This window comes from Enhydra lutris, unplaced genomic scaffold, assembly GCF_002288905.1.
Source record: "Enhydra lutris kenyoni isolate GAN:26980312 unplaced genomic scaffold, ASM228890v2 scaffoldscaffold9, whole genome shotgun sequence".
In the NCBI taxonomy this organism is placed as follows: domain Eukaryota; kingdom Metazoa; phylum Chordata; class Mammalia; order Carnivora; family Mustelidae; genus Enhydra; species Enhydra lutris.
In genome coordinates this window covers 21,837,531-21,862,152 of record NW_019154093.1, presented here as the reverse complement: position 1 = coordinate 21,862,152, position 24,622 = coordinate 21,837,531, and the positions used below count along the sequence as shown (strand labels likewise).

Genomic DNA, 24,622 nt, shown 5'->3' with positions numbered 1-24,622 from the left:
TAACTGACTGCGACACCTAGGAGCCCCCAAAATATTTTTATTTTAAAGACTCTATTATTGAAAATTTGAAATGTATACAGGAGAGAGAATAAAGTATAATGAGCCTATCCCCCATTACCCAGCTTTTAACAGTTACCAGTATTTGCTAGTCCTTGACTCCTTTACTATCTTTTTTTTTTTTTTAAAGATTTATTTATTTATTTTAGGGGAGTTAGAGGCAGAGGGAGAGGTAGAAAATCTCAAGCAGACTCCCTGCTGAGCATGGCATCTAACACGGGTCTCAATCTCACAACCTCGAGATCATGACCTGAGATGAAGTCAAGAGCTGGACACTTAATCGGCTGAGCCACTTAGGTGACCCACTCCTTTTCCTCATTTAAAGATCTTGGCTTTAGTATTTAATTGCATCTCAGGCACTGGGTCAAATTTCTGTATAAACTTGTTTGTATTTCTTAAACACACAAAACTGTTACCATATCCAGTATCCTCTTAATACCCAGTTCTTGTTCATTTTTACCTATTTTTCTAAAGTTGTTTTTTTTTTTTTAATCAGACAAAGCCCCATACATTACAGGTGGTTATTATATCTCTTAAGCCTTCTTTAATTTATAATAGTTTCCCCTCATTATTTTTCTCCCATATAAACTGTTTATTAAGAAACTATAACACTTCCTACATTCTAATGTCAGCTGAATTTTATTTTTGTGGCATTGTTTAAAATGTACCTCTGTCCCCGTATTTCCTAAATTGGTAGTTAGTTAGGTCCAGAGTTTGGATTAGATTCAGGTTATTTTTTTGGTAAGAATTTTACTTTCTGGTTGGTGCTATGTTTCCTGTTCCCTTATTTCAAAAAGAACTTACTTTCTGTTACTCTCTTGGTGACCTAAGATTGATCAATGAGTTGGATATCATAAAGTTCCTCGTTAATTTTAACATAATAGTCATAGCTGTAGTTGATAATTACTGCTGATAACCATTATTTCACTAAGGGTTATAAAATGATTTTCTGTGCACTATTTGTGAACAGAAAAGTTCTTTCTTTTTTTTTTTATTTTATTTATTTATTTTTTATTTTATTTTTTTTTAAAGATTTTATTTATTTATTTGACAGAGAGAGATCATAAGCAGGCAGAGAGGCAGGCAGAGAGAGAGAGGAGGAAGCAGGCTCCCCGCTGAGCAGAGAGCCTGATGCGGGGCTCGATCCCAGGACCCTGAGATCATGACCGGAGCCAAAGGCAGAGGCTTAACCCACTGAGCCACCCAGGCGCCCAGAAAAGTTCTTTCTTAAAGAACTTTTCCTTATTAACTACTTGATTATCCTAAAATGTAGTTTATATAGGAAAAGTAGGCTAAGCTTGACTCTTTTCCCTTTATTAATTCTCAAAAGAATTTTGGCACTTTTTAAACAAAAATAGGTTGTTGCTTAGAGCACTATGATAGAGGAGGTATCTCTAAACTCTTCTGAGACAATACAGATAATGTATTCTGCTGAGGGAAAATGTCAGAATGTGGGAACTCATTTAGACTTCCAGGGTCAAAGGATATGTGGCATACTTGGCCATTCTAATGTGATCTCTGCTTTTATCATTCAACAGAAGTTTATTGTATATATGCCATGACATGTATCATGATCGTTACTGAGTTACATACCCATGAACACAGACCCAGTGTCTTGCCCTTTGGTATAGTGGCTCAGTTTTTATAGCTTTTTTCCTTCCTGTATCACCACTAGTTGATCTCTTTCAGCCTTAATGAACTAATGAACATCCCACGAACATACCATACTGTCTCTTATCCCTAATTGTTTACTTAATTTGTTCCATCTGCCTGGAAAGTCCTCTCCCTTTTATCTTTCTTGCCTATTTGCACATCCTTTTGCTTTGCTCCAAAGCTTGGCTAACTCACTCACCACCCCCTGCCCAATTTTAAAATTTAGCTCACTTTCTGCAGGATGCCCTTAACTCTTGTTGATTCTGCCCTCCAGTTGTGTTAGCTGTTCTTTTTCTCCTCCATGTTTATATTATGAAAATATTTGTGAAAAATGGCCAAGGGAGATTAGATATATTCTAAGAAGTACACTTTTATGTCAAACATCATTTCTCAATTGATTTGGACCTCAATATGTATTCCCAGTCTCATTTAAAGAAATAAATACACCCTGTAGTATAGCTTCAGCTCTTAGTTGTAACTTGATTTTATGAACTTTCAATGAAACAGCTGCTTTGTTTTTCTGGTTACCTCCTGAGAAGATTGAGCTTGTTAAGAATGTGGCTAGTATGGGTTTTAGTTTTCTTGCTGTGTACGCTTCCCTTTCTGTACCTCCTAATTTGCATTCCTGCTAGGAAGTTTAATGAATGTGAGGACAGTGTCTTTTAGATTATTTCCTGCCACATTATGATCCTGAATGAGAAAAGCCACCAAAAATGGTCCAAAGGATTCAGTAAGTGCTTTGAAAAGGTGTACTTTGAAAGATGTACTTACAGATACATCTTAAAGGGAAGTAGATTGTGGGGTAGTTTGCCATAGAAAGAATAGTACTCATACTTTTTTGAGTTCCTACTTATATACCAGGACTTGGATAAGCCACATTAATTTTTGTCATCTAATTTAATACTCACACTAGCCTGAGGTGCATAATTGAAACTTAGTAATTTTTGGAACTGGGATTAGAGTGTCAGCCTCGTTGGCTCCAAAGCCCAAGTTCTCAACCATTACACCAAGTGCTTTAGCTTTTAATAGAATCACCTTCCAGGCCATGATATAATTATTTCTAGGATAGTTGGCATTGTCTTTAGGATAAAATATAAGTTCCTTAATGATGTACTATAGTTCTTTGAAATGTAAATTCTACCTTACCTGTCTAGCCTTTTTTCTTATCACTACCTACCTTTACTCCTTTCTCTATATCACTGATTGTTTTGCGGCTTCCCAAACTTGCTCTGCTTTCCTGTTTCCTGGCTGTTGTATATGCTGTTCCTTCTGTCTAAAATGTGCCCTCTTTGCCCCATTTTGCCTAACTTGTTCCTTGTGCTTTAAAATTCAATTTAGTTAATCATCTTAGGAAAACCTCTATCCTTGAGCCAAATGTGTTAGCCCCTTCTTTATAACACCTTCCACCCATCTGTTAGAGCAGTGACCACATATTATTCTGTTGTCTTCTTGTATGTCTCTTTATGAATAATTTGAGCATATTTACAGTGTTTGATTCTTTAAAAAAAACTGGTATGCTCTGTATTTAGCATTGTTCTTGTTCAGTGGTAGGTTCTCAATAAATCTCTGTGGAATGAAGGAATATTTAAATGAACAAACTGATGTTTTAAAGTATGTCTTTCCTGTCTTGTTGAAATGCAGAGCCAGGCTTTCCAGGACTAAATCCTCCAATTCCTTGGGAACATGCACCACGTCCCCATTTCCCTCTTGTCCCAGCTTCGTGGCCTTATGGTTTGCATCAAAACTTCATGCATCAGGGAAATGCCAGATTTCAGCCCAACAAACCGTTCTATACTCAAGGTATCGTTGTTTACAAATTCATTAATAGGCTGGGTGGGGTTTGTTCTGGGACAGCGGAAGCTATGTGAAGGCCAGGAAAAAGGAGTGATATTTTAAGCATTGGATAAACATTTATTGAAAGAGCATACTGTTTGTCACACTGTGCTAATGCTTGTTGTTCAAACAAGAATTAAGTAAAACCTGTACACCTAATGCACATTTATTAGGAGAGCCAGACATCTAAAATAAACAAGAATAGGCGTGTAGAGGGAATCAGTTAATGTTATCCTAGCAGAGATAACAGGAGATAGGGACACCAAGGATCAATTCACACAAGATTTTGACATTTGAACTAGATTGTGAAAGAGATACAGGATTTTTTTTTTCCCCTACAGATTTTTTAGAGATTACAGGTGAAGAGAGTTCTTAGCTGAGGAAATAGTATAGGCAAAGCCAATGATATCTGCCTGCCATAATGAGAAAAGGAGAAAATAAAAGGACTAGAGTATAAAGTAAATGGGAAAGATATGTATGTGATGAGGTTAGAGAAGATAGGCTGAAGCCATATTATGAAGAACTCGGGTTTTTTTGGACTCGGTTAAGTAAATGGTAGGGATCTAATAGAAGTTTTTGAATTGAGTAGTGACATAGTCAAATTTCTTTTATTGAACTAAGAGTTGAATGACATTAGAATTCATTGTATTTTGTTGGTGCTTAGGTACCAATAATGGCTTTGATCTTAGTAATGAGTATTACAAACTAAGGAGTACTTGTAGCATTTTATCTAGTCTGCTTCCCTCAAAGCTATTTCAGTTCTAATACGGAATGTGTGAGTCTGGCCCTCAGCTCTTAGTTAATCTAGGAATTAAAAAACTAGAGTCAGAGTTACACTTAAACTAGAAGTTCAAGAAATTAAAGGCAGGAAATGTTGACTGAATGAAATGATAACTTTAAGGGGAAGCCCCTGGTATGGGTTTCAGGCTTGATTCCATTTAAGCCTTCCTAAACTATCCCATGTACTTCTGGGGCATCCCTGTACTATAGAGTGGCAGAACATTGAGTATGGTGGGCTTATTCTTCCGAGTAAAGAACTAGGATTGAGGAAAGTTACTTTTGGTCCTATAAACCCTTTTAGGGTTCAGTGGGATTGTGTGGGGGATGTCTGAAGTTCTTCCCTGGTGAATTTGTTCCCTTTGTTTCCTCCCCTTCATTTCTCTTCTCATTCACATAGCCACATCCCTTCTGTCCTCCTCCTTCCCCTGCTAAATGTTTTTGACATGCTTTATCTCCTCTTTACTGTGTAAGTAGAAGAAAAAAGAGAACTAGTTACAAGTTAAATTCTAAGCGTTGTCAGATAAATAGGCACAAGCCTTTCAGTTTCCTGTCTGTGTTGTGTCCAACAGACAGATGTGCCACCCGTCGGTGTAGAGAGCGTTGTCCCCACCCACCAAGAGGAAACGTGTCGGAGTAATGCGAGTCCATTTTCTTTCAGCTGGTCTACCGATGCACAGCAACCAGCCAATCCTGCTGTCTCAAGGGTATCCGTACCTCAATGTCAGTTACATTCAGCAGAAAAAGTGACATTTAATGGAAAGCAAAACAAATCAGGTCCTGATTTAAAATTTTAACACGTTTAGATAGCTTATTTAAATTCTAAGACTGTTTTTAAAGACTGTATTATTTGTATATAAATATGAACTATAGTTTTTACTAGTATCACCAAATTGAGTGATACAAATTTCATCTATTTTATTACCCTATTTTTAAGGGAATTTTATGTTTTGTTTAATCTTGATGAATTGTATAAAGAGAGAATTTAAAAATTACATTCTTTATTTTCTATTAGCTGTATTCATACTTTGGTTGCTTCAGACTTTATATATATTGTTCTTAAGAATTAGGAAAAACTTTCATGTGTTTTAAATTTGTCACTTCTATCCTTTACAGAACCTTGTAGTGCCAAAAAACTTTTTAAAAGGTAAAAAAGAAAAAAAAATAAAACTACAACGTGAAGATTCAGAATTTTTTTCTTTTACATTCTTGTCTATTGAAAATATTCAAACTTGAACAGAAAGTTGCTTTTGTCTGTATTTGAAGTAATTCTATTTTAAGTTAATAAATCTTTTTGACAGGAGTCAAACTTGGTTAATTCATATGGTTGTTAGATATGGAAATACAATGTAATAATTAGGACATTTGTTTTACACTCCATGAATAGAGTATTCTAAATTACAGACTTAGTTTTAGAGATCTAAGGATCTTTTATTTGTCCTTTATTTTACTGGATCTTCACAGCACCCAATGAAGTTGACAGAAACATGCTATCTCCATTCTATAATTGAGAAAACTGAGGTGCAAAACAATGAAGTGAAATTCAAGGTAGCACACTTATATGTTGGAATTGAAACATCTTTTGAAGGAGAGTTTTTTAACGCTGAGACTGATACTGGCAGTTGGAGTGGAGGGAAGATATTTCTTACTGGGGTACTAGTATGTGCCAGGCTATCCATTTTGAATTCTGTTACTACCTGGAATGCACACTTCCCAGGATGGTTTTTACCAATAATCACTGATTATAATTGAAATTAAAACTTGTGTTCTGGTGGTATTTTGGTACATTGAGGTTGAGGTCATTTTGTCTAAAACCCCCAGTTACATGTTTGTCTGGGATTTTGGACTAAATGATGGTGTATAGATTTGGAAATCTGCAGAATAAGTAAATACAAATGTATTTTAAGGACAGTGTATTATCTTTGTTCTGCTTTCTCAGATATACGTTACTTAAATAGGAGACTACCTGTGCTTTTGCCATATTTTCCAGCTTGGAAGATGCTTGAAATCTGTTGCAGGAGGTTGAGGGCTTTCCTGCCATATTTGCAGCCCTGAAAAGGTATTTATTAAATGTTAAGATTAGGTGTATTTACTGTTAGTTTTTCATATTAAAACTTCAGTATCTTTCAGAATCCTACTAAATGATGGAGTTCACTCATTTGTTTTGTTAATGAGATAGCTGCCCCAGTGTATACTTTTATGTTAAAATACAGGCATACCTTAGAAATCTTGGCAGGTTAGGTCCCAGGTCACTGCAATAAAGTGAGTATCTCAATAAAGTGAACAGATGCCTTTTTTGATTTTCCTAGTACATATAAAAGTTATGTTTACACTATACTGTAATTGATAAAGTATTCAATAGCATTATGTTGAAAATATGCATCTTTTTTTTTTTTTAAGATTTTATTTATTTATTTGACAGAGAGAGAGAGATCACAAGTAGGCAGAGAGGCAGACAGAGAGAGAGGGGGAAGCAGTCTCCCCGCTGAGCAGAGAGCCTGATGTGGGGCTCAATCCCGGGACCCTGAGATCATGACCCGAGCTGAAGGCAGTGGCTTAACCCACTGAGCCACCCAGGTGCCCCGAAAATATACATCTTAATTAAAACGTACTTTTATTGCTAAAAAATGCTAACCATCAGCTGAGCTTTAGTGAGTTGTAATCTTTTTGGTGGTGGAGGATCTTGATGTTGTTGAGTGCTGACTGATCAGGGTAGTGGTTGCTGAAGGTTGAGTGGCTCTGGCCATGTCTTAAAATAAGACAATGAAGTTTGCCTATGGATTGACTTTGCTTTCACTTGAGCCCTTGGGGCCATTGTAGGGTTATAAATTAGCCTAATTTCAGTATTTTGTCTCAGGGAATAGGGAAGTCCAAGAGGAGGGAAACAGGGGAATGGCTTGTCAGTAGAGCAGTCAGAACACACACATTTATTTAGTTTGCTGTCTTACATGGGCATAATTTTTGACACCCCAAATCATGGCTCAGATCCATGACAAATATAATAATAAAAAAGTTTAAAATACTGTGAGAATTACCAAAAGGTAATAGAGACAGAAATTTGTCCAACGCTATTAGACAAAATGTACCTATATACTTGCTCGATGCAGGATAGCCATAAACCTTCAGTTTATTTAGAAAAAAAACAACAACAACAACAAAACCAAAATTCATGATGTGTGATGGTGCAATAAAGTGAAGTGCAGTAGAACAAGGAATGCCTGTATGACTTGGAGCACTCAGGATTTTTTTTTTTAAGTTAAGTGTTCATGTATTTAATCTTTTTTCAAGTCTTGGAGAACAGATGATGAGGTGTACAGGATGTTTATTTTACTGTTCTTTTGTATATACTTGAAATTTTTATTGGGAAAAAAATCTCCCAACAATATACTGCCTCCAGCTCGGCGTTATTTTCTATAGGAAGGCAGACCACCTGGCAAAAGGTACTTTTGGGGCAATAAAGCCCAGTGACCTAGGTTTTAATTATATGACAGTGTTCTATGTAGTTACTTTCAGCATCTCATTTGTCCCTCTTTCAGCAATTACTAGTGCCCAGTAAATAGCAAAACTGTACCAAGTGGAAAAATAGAATACTCTTAGTTCATAGTTTATACAATAGTAGTTTAGAAGTTTGCAAACTTCTCATAGAAGTTGTAAACTTGAGTTTTTGATTGTGAATCAAATTCATTGTAGAGCAATTGAAGTGCCCAAATTATCAATTTTACGTAGAGTACACATACACACACTACACTTAAGATCATATTGTTTTGTATAATGTTTAATGACATGGAGAGATTAATATTTTCATTGTCATTAAAGATTATTCAAAAGTATGAATATTAATGATGTATCATTTATTTGTTTAGTCCCCTACAGGTGGGACATTTCTGCTTTTTTTTCTCCTGTATAAATAATATGTAAAATGATGGGATAAAGCTATTTTTAACTATATTATTCTAGTATGGTGAATTTATATATTTATATTCATATGTGGGATTATTAGGTAAAAAGGATAAAAGTTCTAAGGTTCTTGCTATATATTGCTAAATTGCCCTCTAGGAAAATGGTTACCATTTTGCGGTCCCAACAAACAATATATAAAATGTACTGGTAAGTTTATAAAGTAGCTTTGAAGTCCAAACAATTCATTTTTTTCCCTGGTAAAGGATAATTTAAATGTGTTTATTTTTAAAAAAGGAGTATTACGTAAAAGAACAAAGTATAAAAATCACACAAAAGGTGGCACCTGGGTCGCTCAGTGGGTTAAAGCCTCTGCCTTCAGCTCAGGTCATGATCCCACGGTCCTGGGATCAGGCCCCACATCGGGCTGTCTGCTCAGTGGGGAGCCTGCTTCCCCCTCTCTCTCTGCCTGCCTCTCTGCCTACTTGGTGATCTCTGTCAAATAAATAAATAAAATCTTTAAAAAAAAAAATCGCACACAAGTCCATCCATCAGAAATAGATACTGTTAAGAGCTGATGAACTTCATTCATTCCACCTCTCTTTAAGTAACCTTTACATCCAACATGGGATTCGAATTCCTGACTGAGATCAAGAGCCACACACTCTTCCAACTGAGCCAGCCAGGTGCCTCCCTCCATCCCCAACTATCTTAAACATAGACATACATACATACAAAAGTGGGCTCATATACTATGTTTACTAAATATAGCAAATTAATTTTACTTGGACTTAACAAAAAGTGAAAGAAATGCTCAACTTCTGAAGTTTTTTCTATGGTAGTTCTAAAAGATTCCTCTTAAAATTAAGGACAATTACAGAAAACACTAAAGAGGCTAGAGTTATTTCCTACTTCTCATGTATGTTTTAATTAGAAACGACTCCTGTTATGAAAAATGTAATCAGCAAACTTAATAGTTCCTCTACTTCTTGCTTATATTACTTTTTACATAGATATTGTTCACGTATAAGTTGAGCCCTGAAATTATTTCCCATTATTTTTATTTGGTCTTTAGAATTTTTGACACCACTCCTTTTATGGCTTCTTTTTTCAAAGTCCTTAATTTGATTCTTATTGGATGAATTTCATTATCAGGCAGTTTTTTTTTAGTATTCCCATTCTCTTTACATTTTAGAGAAAATAGCTTTAGCTAGGTATAAAATTCTTGTCACTATTTTCCGCAGACCTCTAGAGCCTTTTTGCTTCACTGCCTTAGGAAGTTTGCTCTAAGATGAGACCAGCTTGATTTCCACCCCCTTCATTATTTAGGACTTGATTTTTCTGCTTCTATGTCCCTGTAATTCTTTATATCTTAAATTCATCAGGATATTTGATAGATTATTCTTTTATTATTTTAGAAAAATTTTCTTGTATCCGGACATCTCATTTACTCAGTTCTTTTCATCAGGAATGTGAATTATGCATACATAGGATTTCATGTGTTTTATTACCTTTGTAGCTTTTACGTTTATTATTTTCCATTTTTATTTCCTCCAGCCTATTTTCTCTATGCTTTATGTTTATTTTATACTGTCATCTAATAAGGCTTTAATTTCTTCAGCTTTTCAAATCTTCATTTAAGTTCTGCAAGCTTATTTTCCATCCCTTACCTTTTAATATCATCTTTGAACTTGTATACTTTGCTTTTTTTTTTTTTTTAAAAGATTTTTGTTTATTTACTTGACAGAAACAAGAGACAGCAAGAGAGGGAGTACAAGCAGGGGGAGTGGGAGAGGGAGAAGCAAGCTTCTGGCTGAGCAGGGAGCCTGGGGCTTGATCCCAGGACCCCGGAACCCCAGGATCATGACCTGAGCTGAAGGCAGATGCTTAACTACTAAGCCACTCAGGCGCCCCTATACTTTGCATTTTTAATCATCGCTTTGTTATGGTGTTTTTTCCGTCTGTGGAGAACTTGTTATTTTAACTTTCTGTAGGGAGTGACCCGCATCTGTGAGCATTCTTTCTGATTACTGTTTATTTAACCTTAGGTGGTACATAGATCAGTTATATAATGGAAGTAACAGAAAGGGGCTAGTGGAATGAGCTTTAAAAGTTGTGTTGTTATGTTGGAAGACTTTCACCAAATTAATTGTGGGAAGTGAAATAAATTTAGTGGTTTACACCAAATATTAAAAATACAGTAAAAAAAAAATACTGTGGAGGAAATATCAGAATGCATTTTAAATAAGGGATATTTTTTCCCCAAAATTTCAGTTACAGAATATATGTGTACAGAGGTAAAATGTAAAGTGTTCCTTAATACTGGTTAGTCAGTTACAAAGCTACAGTTCTAGGGCCTCACCTAGTACGTTAGCAGATAGATGACAGAAATTGCCCTCAGCAAAGTTTGTCCTTAAGCTCCATCTTCTCTGGAATTCTGTAATTTACCAAATCAGTCTCTAGAGAGATGTTCAACATATCCCACTCAAGAACTCTTAGCTCTCTGAAGCAATGAAAGAATGAGAATAATCTGCTTCCTGCTATAAGTTGGCTGTGTTAGCCGTAATTTGGTTCAGATTTCACTATATACCTGAGTAAGTATGCACTAAATTTATAGTTTGAGAATGCTTATTTCTGTTATTAAAAGTTGTTGGGGTTTTTTTAAAAATTTTTAATCTTATATTTTAAAGTGAATATTTTTAACAATATACTGGATGTTAACTTTGTTGGTCCATAGGTCATTAATCCAGAAGACATTTCTTTACATCTAAATCACTTTGGTAAAGAAATAACTGCTAGGGGAAAAAAAAGAAAAGAAACAAATAACTGTTAGGACTCAATAACAGATGTAAATAGAGGTGTTTATATTTAATTCTTAAAGGCAGTCCTATATATAGTTGTCTAATGGATAACAAGAACCCTTATGGTCAACTTTTATTAGCTGAAGTATTATCAGGAGAGGAATCATTGAAGAATATGAAATCTCAAATATCCCAAAATGCTTTATTTAATATTGCTGCAAAAGTCCTTCAGTTCAATAGCAAACAAAAGAATGTATGACCAGATAAAACTTCCCAAGAAGCTGGATCCTATGAGGCATTTGGTCTTCATAATCCTTACTGGGTCTAGAGCTGCAGAAAGTCAAAACACTCCCCCTCCCCCACTCCTTTTTTTCACTTTTCCCTTTTGAAAGGAGGAAAGGTAAGTACTGGTAGACTGAACTAGCAAAGATCCCAACACCTTCTTGATTATCAGTGCCCATGGACACTTTGCATTTCTTATTTTGCTTCTGAATCCTCAGACTATTAGCTTCTTTGCCATACTGTCTCCTACTTCTACCACCTTTCTGAATGGTTCATTTCCATTTTCAGTTGGTTAACTGCACTACTTCCCTCTCACCAGTGTCGAGTGTTGCCAATGATTCTGTTGTTGGCTTTCTTACAAAAACACTTCCTGGGCAATCCCATTTAATCCCATTTAAATCCCATTTAATTCCTCAATGTTGTCAATTCTGGGTTAGGTCACTATGCTCAACTCCATTTCCTATTTCTAACAACCTGGGCTTTATCTAGTTATACCATAGCAGCCTCTAATTACACTTTAGGATAAACTGAATGCAACACTTTCTTTACAAACACAACTTTTGCCACATGCCTCTCTAAAGCCTGGCCTCTTCCCGTTATATTTTGTAGCTTTGTGAATGAATGGCATTATTTTCTAGCAGTTCAGGTCAAAACCCCAAGCAGTATTAGATCCTTTCCTCTTTTTTCAGTCTTGTTGCCCTACTGCTACTGACTATACTTGGATAATGTCAGTGCTTACAAGATAAAGGCTGAGCACCATAACCTCGAATTCAAGGCTCCTGGGGAAGAAGAAATATCATTTAAGAATGTTGTGTAAAAGGTATTAAGTTTCATTGTTTGAACTGTTTGATGCAATTGGATTAAATGATCCAGAGAAGTCTTATATTTGAATGCATTCTTTTCTTCTTACAAAGCTGCTGCTAACTCGTCAGTTCTCATGCTATTATTACTACATGGTCCTGCTGGGGAGAGGGAGAAACGGAGGTAATAGGTTTTTACTGATTTGGTTTTTGAGTGTAATAGCAGCAGCACAAATCTCAGGATTCTCAGAACAGTTCCCATAATGGAGCAAAACAAAACTAAACTACAGAGAAATGGAAAATGGGTGTATAAAATTTAATTAACAAAAGGGTCAACAGGCAGCTACATCCATCCTCATCATTCATCCTCTCTACCCCTCAAGTCCTTTCTAACCTTATAAATTTGAGTACCGTCAAGGCTGGTTGCACAAAGGGGTCCAAAGCAGCCCTTGGGAAGCACTATCCCTCAAATGTGAAATATGATTCAGAGATACAAAACTCAGCACCTCTTTCATATAAGGAAAAAAAAGTGGAGAAACTTGGTTAAAAAGAGCTAAAATATTCTCATAGCTGCCTGGGGAGTAGATCTTAATCCTTCCACATAGATGCTTTTGGATCCACAGGTGGCCATTTGGACTAAAACCAAACAGAGTCCATTACTCATTCCCTCTCCGGCTCTTCTTGTGGCTTTTCTTAGATCTGAAATGGTAACACATATGAATCATAAATTAACATAAATTTAATAACAGCTGTTCAAGGAGCTAGGCAAGAACTTTTGAGTAAGATGGGGTATGCCGATACTGATGGGGATAGAGAGGATACCCAATATTCATTAAATGTGCTTGGTGTTATGTCTTAGAGCAACACTGAGTGAGGTATTACTATCCAAAATTTACCACTGAGGAAATGATCTCTGAGAGCTTAAGAGTACACCTGACAGTGTATAGCATATAGCAATAATTTCTAATTAAAGTTTATCAAAAGAAAGTGATTTGTCCAATGTCACTCAGCTGTTAAGTGTCTGAAGTTGGGATTTAACCACAGGTCTCCTGAGACCAAAGCTCATGCCCACTATCAAAACTGCAATTCTACAAGGAAAAAACGAAATAACATAAAACAGATACATAATTCTAGTAATTCTTAAGACAATGGGCCAATTTTATAATGTAAAAAAGGGAAATTCCTAAATACCGCATCAAAACAAAATTTCAGGTCTAACTTAGTTGTGTGACTGGAACTTTGATTTCTGAATTAAGAAAAAATTCTTAAAGGTCAGTCCATACCTTTCAGGAGACTTTGAGTGGCTCCTATGTCTGTGACTACGGTGATGACCTGGGGAAGAAAAGGCCACCGGATGAGCGTTATTCTATCCACCACCACCTCCGCTGTCATTTTCACTTCGCCCAATCCCTTTCATTGGCGTATTTTTTTGGCTTATGCTAGACACACCTCTTGGTAGCACCTTTCTGAACTGTGTGTGTTTATGGGGGAGTGTCAGAAGAACTGAACGCACTTCCTATGCATTCAGGGGTTATGTTTGTGAAATTAGCCATAACCCCTGAATGCATAGGAAGTGCGTATCACATTGAGTATTTTTACCACTATGTAAGGTCTTATTCCTGTAATTTCAGATGAAAGAACTGAAGTTCAATTCTTTCAGCAAAGCTTATAAGAGAAAGTAAAGATGTGAACTCTATTCTCACTTCCTTTTAAGCAGGCTATTGCACTGGAGTGAGGCTAAGTACTTAACTGTATTTCTTTAAGACCACCAACAGCAAAAGGCCCAAATGCTGTACCTGGGGACTTGGAGCGGGATCTGTGCCGTCTATCTCGAGATCTGCTGCGGTGACGTCTTGGGCTTTTGCTCCGATGCCTTTCTCGGCGAGGGGAGGGGCTATGGAAATGATTGGTCAGATCCCTTTATCTGACATTATACTCACCACAACAGCACCCTCCTCCCCAAAGCCCTGTATTTCATTACAAATCAACCAAAGGCCCACCTCCTCCTTTTAGGAGATCGACTCCGCCTGTACAAAAAGAAAAGAGGAAGAACCTTAGTAGGTGCACTGCAGTTGTAGATTCCAAAAATTGCTCCAATTCTTCACCCATTTCTGTTATCCATGACCTTAGTCCTGTAACTTTTTATTAGCACCCTCCCACTCTAAGTCTGGGGTTGGTCATGTGACCTGCTTTGGCCAATGGGCTATTTGCATATGTGATACCAACATGATACTGGAAGGAAATTTGCATCATTGAGCTTGTCTGCTCTTGAATTCTGCCACTGCCCTGAGACCATGCCTAACCCAGCCTAGAATGAGACACACATACACAGACGAGAAGAGTTGCCCCATTAATTAGTTGCCTCATTAAAAGCCATCCTATAGTAGCCAACAGATGATCACAAAACAGGTTCATGAACTTAAACTGCCTATCCAAGCCCAGGTTAAATCACTGACTGCAGACTTATGAACTAAATAAACAGTTATTGTCTGACACGGAGGTTTTGTGGGTTGTTTTATAGCAATTACTGCATCAGGCAAACAGAGGCCAAAGAGTAGGGCCTTACCTTCTGGGAGACCGGCTCCTACTCCTCCTATAGCGCAATGTGGGAGAACGACGGGGCTTGTCTAAATCTCGGTAGCTTCTCCGGCGGTGATCAGGTGATGGCACTCTCTCCAACTGGAAAAGAAATGTATAGTAGGTCAGTGATGAGCACAGACTTACAGAGAACCACTTAGGGAAAGTACATACGCGCTCCTTTTCCTGTCCCAAATTCTACCTTCAAGTGACTTTAAACACAATGAATACATAGATAACCCTAAGGACAAAAACAACCTCCAAATAAAAAAACTGAACTGTTTCCAGTATTCCCACTATTGTTCTAGTGTTGGTACCATTATTCTGGGACTTTGTGAGAAGAATGCGACTGTGAGAAGAGTCAGAGCTAAGTAATTGTGCATTTCTCCTTCAGAAGCTAGATTTTCAATGTGAAAGGAGATACAGATGTAAAATCAGTAAGATTGTATAAAGTATACTTTAATTTTAAAATTTTCCTCTGGGTCTGCCAACTCTAGAGACCAAGAAATGCTGACCAAACCATATCAGTGAGCATTTATAGTGCCCAGATTGTGGTATCTAAGTATCATTTTCCCTGTAAATGAAAGCAAGGGCTCCCTGGAAAAATGGCTAATTTCAGGTTGGGGACAGCAGCTTACAAAACATGAACAGAACATACATCAGAAGATAAGTCGTCTGAGACTACGATGATTCTATCAGTCTCATGTGTCAACTTGGGGACTGCCCTCCATTGGCCAAAGAGGGGACAATTTCAGCATCAACAAGGACTATGATGGTTCAAAACCACATCCAATCTGCTTAAATCCTTCAGTTTATAATGTTACCAAGGACAAAAGCTCATCACACTGGGAGGATACTATGGAGTCAGCTCATTATTTAAAAAACTGATTGAGAAATAATCCAATATTTACCTTTTCTCTATCAACTATACCTATGAAAAACTAAATATTCATTTAGGAGATTTCTCTTTATAGCAGTGTTACAGGTAACAAATGATCAAAAAAAAAAAACCCCAAAAAACAAACTAGAATATCACCATTTCACAATCCCTAACGGGTCTAGGCAGAGATCATCTAGGCACCGTAGCTCCTAATAAAACAAAAGAGAGGCAGGCTTTGCTCACCCTGGGGGGAACAGACATCAGTACTATGAAGTAGTGTTGCTCTACTCCAAAGCCTACAAAAACCTCAAATACAATTAAGCCTCCAGCTCTTAAGAATTAGTTTACAGAAGATAACAAGGGACAAGTGAACATGTTAAGTGACCTCACAGGGACACAATAAAAAAAATACAGATTGTAAAAATCTGTACATAATAATATGACTTGATTTGTGGACCACTCAAACTATTAAAAAATATAGGACAATTGGGGAAATGTGAATAAATATTTTTTTCCTTGTTTCAAGTTTTATTTAAATTCTAGTTACAGTATGATTTTAGTTTCAATACTGAATATTTGATTTTAAGAAATTACTGTTGATGTGGGGGTGACAAGCAGTATCATGTTCAGGCCTTTTCTGAAATATGAATGCAATACATGATGGTTGTGATCTGTGTCAAGAAAATTGTGGGGTGGGGACAGTTTGGTACAGAAATATGTAAAATGGCCGAGTTGATATAGAGGCTAGACAGTGGGTAAAGGGAGGCACATTCTCTCCACTTTGGTAAGTGGCTGAAGTTTTCCATTAAAAAAAGGAAAAACAGGGCGCCTGCGTGGCTCAGTGGGTTAAAGGCCCTGCCTTTGGCTCAGGTCATGATCTCAGGGTCCTGGGATCGAGCCCCGCATCAGGTTCTCTGCTCAGCAGGGAGCCTGCTTCCTCCCTCTCTCTGCCTGCCTCTCTGCCTACTTGTGATCTCTGTCAAATAAATAAATAAAATCTTTAAAATAAAAAATAAAAATAAAAAAAGGAAAAACAGAATGCCTACTTTTGGTTCACTAACCACAGAAGAGCACCTCAGCATTGCTTGGCTTTAAATTTATGAACTCTAAGATAATGCTTCCTTTTGTACTCACCTTGAAGGGAGCCTAATGGCTCAGAGCCACACTTTCCATTTACATCCAGTACCCACAAACCAGCATTTCTTGTATTTCCCCCTAGCCTTTTTGGATACATTGAATAGTTTCAGATCCTTCTTTTCTAACCATATGTATTTCCATATTATCATATACTTTTCATAACAGCTTTGGCTAATAGTCTGTTGAGGTGATGATAGTTTACCTGACTGCTCCCTGACAGCTAGGTTGCTTTCAACTTTTCAGCATTTTAACTAGTAAAGAACATGATCATGTAGTAGGTTTTTTCTTCCCCTAAACTAAGCCTACTCCTTAGGATAGGTTCAACTCTAAACAGTATCATTTTTGTTCCAAGTATTTGTTTTAATAGCTACCAGCTATGAGTCAATTATAATGTCCCAATGTATGTGAAGGGCTTTATATGTATTGTCTAATCATAAAATCCTAAGAGAAAGGTATCATTCTTCTTGCTTTACTGACATTAATTTGCACAAGATTATGGAGAGCTGAGATTTAACTCCAATGCCTATACTCTTAATGATAAATACTGTATTTTTTGGCTAAAGAAAGTTAAAAATTAAACTGTAAACAAAAGGGGAAGGACCATTCTCCCATCCCCTCCCCAAATTTATCCCTCCTTCAGCCCTTAAGCTCCCAGGTACCTGACCTTCTCATCCTCCTCTTCCTCCTCTTCACTGGACTCCACATCATCCATGTCCTCTTCTAGAGCGCTAACCCGGGGCTCCAGCTGCTCAGCTTCCTCTAGCACATAGCGTTTCTAGAGAAAGTATGATGAAAGTCAGGGGGCCTTGTTCACTATTCTTGATTGTGAGGACAGTTTCAAGGGTATATACATATGGCAAAACTTACAAAATTGTACATACTTATAAATTTGTGTTGTTTAATGTATGTCAACTGTACCTTAATAAAGCCATTTAAAAGGGGGAAAAAAAAACCCTTGTTCAAGTGAAATCTCACTCTCAAGCCCAATATGTAATTAGAGAAAAAAGGAGCTACTCTGGTTGGAATATGTGGGGCTGTCTCCTCTTATTCCTCTCAGCAGCCTTAAAACAGTCCCACAGAGTAGTTTAAAGACCACTGAAGTAGCCTAATTTCCCCATTTTATAGATGGGAAAAGAAAACCAGGTTCCACAGCTAGTCAGCTATAACAACAGAAACTTAATCTTCTAATTCCCTGCTCCATCATCTCCATTATAGATCATTCATTCCCTTTCTCCTTTGGTAACCTACTGTATCATTTTTCCCTTTGTATTTTACAACAGTAGTTTTAAAATAATACTCTGCAAAACCCATTCCTGAAAGGCGCTTCATGGATAATCATTTATTACTAGGAAAAGGAGCAGGGTTATAAAGGTGACATTTAAGAGGTTAAGATCTCATCTACTATTCCTGACCCTCTTACCTGTTTTACATCCTACAATTTCCTTCATATAACATTTTAAACAAGAAAGTCTTCCGGTGTTACTCACTTTTAAAGCCCTACCCTTCATATACTTTATCTGTTTTCCTCTCCCAGTTACCTTTTTCATACGTTAAAAAGACTACTTATTAAGATGATCCTTGGGGGGGTGGGAAGGGGACCCCTGACATCCATGGTCTTCAGTGTTTTATTGTATATGTGTACTTGTCTGTCTCCCTGTCTTGGGGAGAGAAGGGAGACTCTGATAAGAGATCTTTATCTCTTACCTGTAGCCGGGGTAGAATGATGTCACAGACTCTTTCACTGTGGAGCAGTTCATCAATAAACTCATCTACATGCATCAGTTCAAACTCTGGAAGAACAATCATAAGCTCAGGCAACTTGGAAATAAGTTTATGTAGCCAACAAGTAAAAGAAGTGTAAGTCTCTATATGTAAAATGTCTATATATAAAAAGTACTTGGTATAGAAAGTGTGAATCCTCTGGAGCCTCCCTTCCCTGCACATTTACTAGTAAAGCCATTCAGTCTGGCAGTTACCGAGAAGGGATTACTGACAGACGTGGGCTCAAACTACAGCCATTCATAGCCTTGTCATCATCACTTACCTTCATTCAGCTCATCTTTACTGAAGGCATCTATATGCCAGGCCCCTTCTTGGAGCTGGGCATAAAAGAATAAGTGAAGCTGTCCCAATTAGCAGGAGACACAACACAAAAGGAAGCACACACAGTTCTGAATTGTATAGGGGTGATGTGTTTTTTTTTGTTTTTTTTTAAAGATTTTATTTATTTGAGAGAGACCCGCATAAGAGAGAGAGAGAACATGAGCAGCGGGGAGGGAGAACATGAGAGAGGAAGAAGCAAACTCAGCAGGGAGCCTGATGTAGGACTCGATCCCAGGACCCTGGGATCATGACCTGAGCCGAAGGCAGACACTTAACTAACTGAGCCACCCGGGCACCCAGGGCTGATGTTCTTGAACAGATCCTGTAAGTCAAGTACAACTTCTCATGTGAACACACAGTGTTTCTAAATATAGAGCATGTACCTTATATGGTAAATGAAGTAATAGCTTTTCAGAATTTTTATAGTAAACATTACCTTAGTTCAGTGGTTCTCAAACAGGGGTTAACTTTGCCACCCACAACTAGTGGGGTTGCTACTGGCATCTAGTGGACAGAGGCCAGGGATATGGCCAAATATCCTACAATGGGCTGGACAGCTCCCCACAACAGAATCATCTGTATCAAATTATCAATAGGTTGAAAAATCCCATCTCAATTTAACATAATATAAACATAAGTAACTCCATGATGGCCATGACCATGTCCATCTTGTTCACCATCTTATTTCCAGTACATAGCACAATACCTGGCATCACACTGGCACTTAATAAGTGAATAAAAGTTTACATTAAAATACCAAATTCTTGACCTTCTGCTTAATGTTACATGTAGAGGTAAAAGGCAAATGTTACTAATCTTCTGTTATGACACTCAGTGAGAAGAAAAAGGTTTTGATTGCATTACACTGAATCCCCCTCTACCACAGAAAAGATCTTTGTAAAATATATGGAGCTGCCCCCTTTGGATATACTTACTATTTTTCAGTAAGATTCCTACATAAGTATGAGTATACTTAATCTATACTGTGGTGAGTAGTACAGCACTAGAAAAGAGGCCATTAAAAATAACCACGATGATGGAACATATGGAAAACTAACTTTGGGAGGTTTGGGGAAGGCTTTTTCAGAGGTCATGGAGGCAGATCATATGGGATGGAGCACATGTGGAGGGAGCAAATAACGCAAGGCTGGAATTGACATAAGATGCAGTTGGAGGGGCGCCTGGGTGGCTCAGTGGGTTAAAGCCGCTGCCTTCAGCTCAGGTCATGATCCCGGGGGTCCTGGGATCGAGCCCCACATTGGGCTCTCTGCTCAGCCAGGGAGCCTGCTTCCTCCTCTCTCTGCCTGCCTCTCTGCCTACTTGTGATCTTTGTCTGTCAAATAAATAAATAAAATCTTAAAAAAAAAAAAGATGCAGTTGGAAAGGTAGGCAGACGGGTAGATTGGGTAAGACCAACAGGAAGCTAGGAGTCTAATGGAGTACTCCATGCAGCAGAGGGAGAAACTGAAATGAAGACAGTAACAAAAAGGATGAAGAGCATTCACAATGTATGTTACAATAAAGATAGAAATATTGGTGAAATAAAAACTGGTTCAGGGAGGAAGGTCCAAACAATTGGTACCATACTCACCCCCATTTCGGTTCTGGCTCTTGATTTTTCGATAGTCGTTGTAGAGAGGCTCTAAGTACTTGTAGCAATCAATTGCAGTGCCTGTCAGCCTCATGTAAAGTGCTCCCAACATACGCACGTACCTGAAAGATAGAGGACAGTAAAACAATAAGCCATCCTAAAAAGTTCTTGTTCTTGAATTTCATACCTGGCTTTTCTCATGACAGCAGTGGATGTACAAGTTATTTCTCCTCTTTGGCAGATGAGAGAACTGCAATTTTAGAGGAAACATGAGGCAGCGAAAGGTAAAATACGGAGTTCTGGGTTACAAGTACCCATTCTACCACTTACTGGCTACGGGAACTTGGGACATGTTGCTCAACTTTCAGAGTCTATTATATCTTGTATAACATTAAGATAGAACCTATTTATCTCATAGAATTACTATAAGAATCAAATGAGATACTGAATTTAATAACAACATATAAGGTATGTTTACTTAACACTACAAGAAATAATACATATAGATGTTCTGTTCCTAGGCAGCACAGTGTGCTGGTTCTGGGAAAAAAAAAAAAAAAAGTCCTTTGGGTTACAATTCTGATTCCATTACTTACTGGCTTTGTTACATTAGGCAAGTTACTTGCTATCTCAATCCTTGTAAAATGGAGATAATAGTACCTAATTTGCTGGCCTGGTTTAGTGAGAAATCTGTGTAAAGTGCTAAGCACAGCATATAGCACATAGTAAGTGCCTAGTAAGAGCTATTCTCTAGCTGTTAATGTTTTGTAAAATTTCCTTTTTCTTTTCTCCTCTATCCAACTACCCACTCAAATTCTCCACTTAGAATGACAAGTAGACATCTGAAACTGAACAGTTTCTTTATATGACAAACAGAATGGAGTAGAAAAGAATCTGAACACTGAAGCCAGCTTTGCCACTTACTAGCTGTTTGACTTTGAGGAAATTACTTCATCTGTGCCAAGTTTCCTCCCCTGTGTAACAGGGATAATAATTTTGCGGGGTTCTTGTGAAGGTTAAATTATTACATGTAAATCCCTTAGAGGGTAACACATAATCTACTCTATCTGCCTCCTGTACTTGTCTGTGAACTCCTTGAGAATAAAAAATAAAAGAATATGAGCAGCAGATATTTTGGGGATATCTGCCATGCAGTAGGCCCTGTATTGTGAGATATACAGCACTATCTTCTTTAACCGTCACAGCAATCTTGAATTGGTATCATCATCTCCATTTTACAAGTAAAGAAAGTAAAGCTCACAAAATGTAACTTCTCCAAGGTCACAGTAAGTCTGGACATGGCTGGACACGAGCCTGGACACGAACCTCCACCTACACCAAAGTTTTCCCACTTATCTACCACATTATGTAGTTTTCTTCATCTTTGAGCATCCAGTACTACCAACATACTAGGCACTCACTTCTGCTTAATATATGTTCAGTGAACTTGTGATATGCTTTTTGGGGGCAAGGGGTAGTTACCAGGACTGAGAATGTAATAGAGAAGATCAATACAATCAGAACACACAAAATAACAAGATACATTGCTTTCACTCCTCTTAACCAAAGCCAAATTCTGGACCACTGAAACTGAAGCTTTTATATTAGTGAATCAACATTTTACTCACTTGAAATCTTCATTTTTGATAAACTCTACAATGATATCCTTCTCAGGCTGAATTTGAAGCATCTTCAAGGTCAAACACAGAAAGGGAGTTGGCTTTATGTTGCCACCATAGACACCACCCACAAACCTCAATTCCATGGCTTTATCGACTACAAGTTCAGCTGAAAAGAAAAGCAAAAACAAAGTGGCATCTCAAATTAGGGCCAAGCTTATCCCAGTCTGAAGTGGTGATAAGCTAGTTCAAGCTTTGGTGCTCCTGAATACTAATCAACAATTTAATATAAGAACAACTGTGTATTAATAGTAATAATAACAGCCAATATATACTGAAAGATGAGGATATGCCAGATACTCTGCTAAGCATATCATATTATCTCATTTAATGCAATTAGCCACAAAGTTCCTGCACTGAGGCTGTTTTCAGCTAAGGGAAAATGAAGGCTAAGAAAGGTTAAGTGACTGGGGTGCCTGGGTGGCTCAGTGGGTTAAAGCCTCTGCCTTCGGCTCAGGTCATGATCCCAGGGTTCTGGGATCGAGCCCCACATCGGGCTCTCTGCTCAGCAGGGAGCCTGCTTCCTCCTCTCTCTCTCTGCCTGCCTCTCTGCCTACTTGTAATCTTTGTCAAATAAATAAATAAATCTTAAAAAAAAAGAAAGGTTAAGTGACTTGCTCAGGGTCCACAGCCTGGGAGGAGCAGGGGCTGCATTTACATGTAAGCAGTCTTAACTTCAGAGTCCATGCCTGTCACCATTATGTTTGGAGAAAAACAGCCAGGTTCTGAGTTAAAAGAAACAATAACAGCAAATGATTCAATAGCTACATAACCTTGGGCAAATGTCATTTACAGAAGGGGGATAATAACCTTCCACAATTTTTTCAAAAGCAAACCCTAGCTGTGTGAACTTAGGGCAAGCCATTTTACCTTACTTCCTTTTTAGACTGTCAATTCAAATCTGAATAATAAAAGTACAAAGTTTCAGGGCTATAGTGAGAATCAAACTTATAGCCAGGTACTAAATACTGAAGATGTAGGTAGAGGGAAAAGAAGGACAAAATTACAACGCTTACAGAGTTTACAGTCTGGCAAGGTAGAAAGCACTGGAAAAAAATTTTTTTTAGGTGTGATGAATAGTTGAAATAAGATGCAGAATGCAATACAATTATAGATCAAGGGAACATAATCCAGCATTGGAGGAAAAAGGTCATGAGTTCACTTTTGGACATACTGAGTTGGCATGTCTTGGAATTTAGATCTTAGAGATCTGGGATGGAGAGGTAAATTTGAAGGCATCTACATATAAGATGTAACTGCAGTGTGGAGATCATCCAAGGAGCGAACTATGTAATGAGAAAAGGTCCCAAAATTTATCCGAAATTGACATGACTCCAAAATTTCAGGAACTCAGAGAAAAACAATATGATGTTTCCATGGACACAACAGCTAATGGTGGTGGCAACAACAGTACAGGCACAGGAATAGTTAACAGTGGTTAACAACTAGCACCACCACTACAACTGCTGAGTACTTCTTAAAATATATACTTGTAACCATACCACATACTTTTTATACTTTATGGCATTTAATCCTTACAGCAACCTTTTGGGATGGGCATTATTCCTTTTACAGTAGAGGAAGACATGGTTCACTAGGATAACAGAGCTACTAAAATGCAGAGCCAGAATTCAAAGACTGAAAGACTACCTGGAAGCCTTTTCTGAAGAACTCCTATCTGTATTAAGGCCCGAACGTGGAAATACTGCAAATGGTCCAGATTTAGGGACAGTAAGACCCTGAACTGGGTTTCGGGTACGTTAAAGTTCCTTTAAGAACTTCAGAGTCCCTGAGTGCTTGGGAACTCTGCAGATTACATTAAACATGGAAACCCCCAGAGAACCCAGCACAGACACGCTTTAGAACAAGACAGCAGTAGACTGTGTCTCCGAAGCGCAACACAAAACTACGCACACAGTAGGTACTCAGATTTTTCTGAATGACTGACAGATTCCCCTCCAGTCACACACCCGGGAGCCAGTCCCAGTAGCTCCCAGTTAAGAGAACTGGGCCACAAGGCGGGGGAGGAGGGTCCGCGCGCTGCCGCTCACCCGTCAGTCCAAAACACTCCTCTTTCCAGTACTTGGACTCATAGATTCGCGTCCGAATGATCTTCTCCACCAGATACTGAGGATTGGTGCCGTGGATGCTGTGCGCATCCTTCACCGTACGGTTCGCCATTTTAGAACGCCTTCAGTTCTATTTCCGTCGGGTCCTTCAATGCGTCACATCCAGGTTAAAAAAAACATCTAAGAGGGACTGCGAAGCGTGAAAAAAGTCGCTCTAAAGGACTCAGGCCACCATCTTGGTACCGGAAATGCTGTAAGGAAAGGAACTTCCTTCCGTGAACAGCGTAGCCGACCGAATCAATGATGGCCGCTGCACGTTGGCGGACGTACGACGTGCATCCCCTCCCGTGTGGGCGGGGCTGAAGGACTGGCTGGTGACGAAACTCGGGGACAGCCTGGGGGCGGAGCCACGACGTTTGGCGCGAAATTTTCTTTTCTCCACCTTCTTTCTTAGCTAGGCGCCGGCTTTGACTGTGGCGTGCGGCC

The 24,622-nt window shown here is 38.2% G+C and overlaps 2 protein-coding genes across 9 annotated transcripts in view; one reads left to right on the top strand and one right to left on the bottom strand.

Annotated features, from left to right (window-relative positions):
- The window catches only part of LOC111142844 (zinc finger CCHC-type containing 11), a 123,393-nt gene extending 117,902 nt beyond the window's left edge, over nt 1-5,491 (top strand). For 5 of the 8 annotated variants that reach the window (XM_022496182.1, XM_022496176.1, XM_022496175.1 and 2 more), the window contains 2 exons: nt 3,352-3,510; nt 4,982-5,491. In XM_022496182.1, the coding sequence (XP_022351890.1) occupies nt 3,352-3,510; nt 4,982-5,070 (248 nt within the window). In that variant the 3' untranslated portion in view covers nt 5,071-5,491. Of the gene's footprint in view, nt 1-3,351; nt 3,511-4,892 lie in introns of all 8 variants that reach the window. The other 3 variants (XM_022496179.1, XM_022496181.1, XM_022496178.1) reach the window with 1 other exon arrangement.
- A 5,569-nt stretch (nt 5,492-11,060) lies between these two features.
- LOC111143316 (pre-mRNA processing factor 38A) lies at nt 11,061-24,390 on the bottom strand. The gene is made up of 10 exons (XM_022496975.1): nt 24,119-24,390; nt 22,017-22,176; nt 20,389-20,510; nt 18,399-18,484; nt 17,359-17,469; nt 14,667-14,779; nt 14,101-14,127; nt 13,897-13,994; nt 13,384-13,432; nt 11,061-12,799 (listed from the first exon to the last, which is right to left on the bottom strand). Exons 1-10 carry the CDS (start codon nt 24,246-24,248, stop codon nt 12,757-12,759), a joined length of 939 nt encoding a protein of 312 aa, XP_022352683.1. The 5' UTR covers nt 24,249-24,390; the 3' UTR covers nt 11,061-12,756.
- Nucleotides 24,391-24,622: the final 232 nt, after the last annotated feature.

Coding starts and splice junctions, on each gene's coding strand:
- LOC111143316 (XM_022496975.1), bottom strand. CDS start 24,248: ATGGCGAACCGTACGGTGAAGGATGCGCACAGCATCCACGGCACCAAT. Junction 14,780..17,358: donor AGGAAGAGGAGGATGAGAAG/GTCAGGTACCTG, acceptor TTTCTTTTCCAG/TTGGAGAGAGTGCCATCACC. Junction 13,995..14,100: donor CGATCTCCTAAAAGGAGGAG/GTGGGCCTTTGG, acceptor TCATTTCCATAG/CCCCTCCCCTCGCCGAGAAA.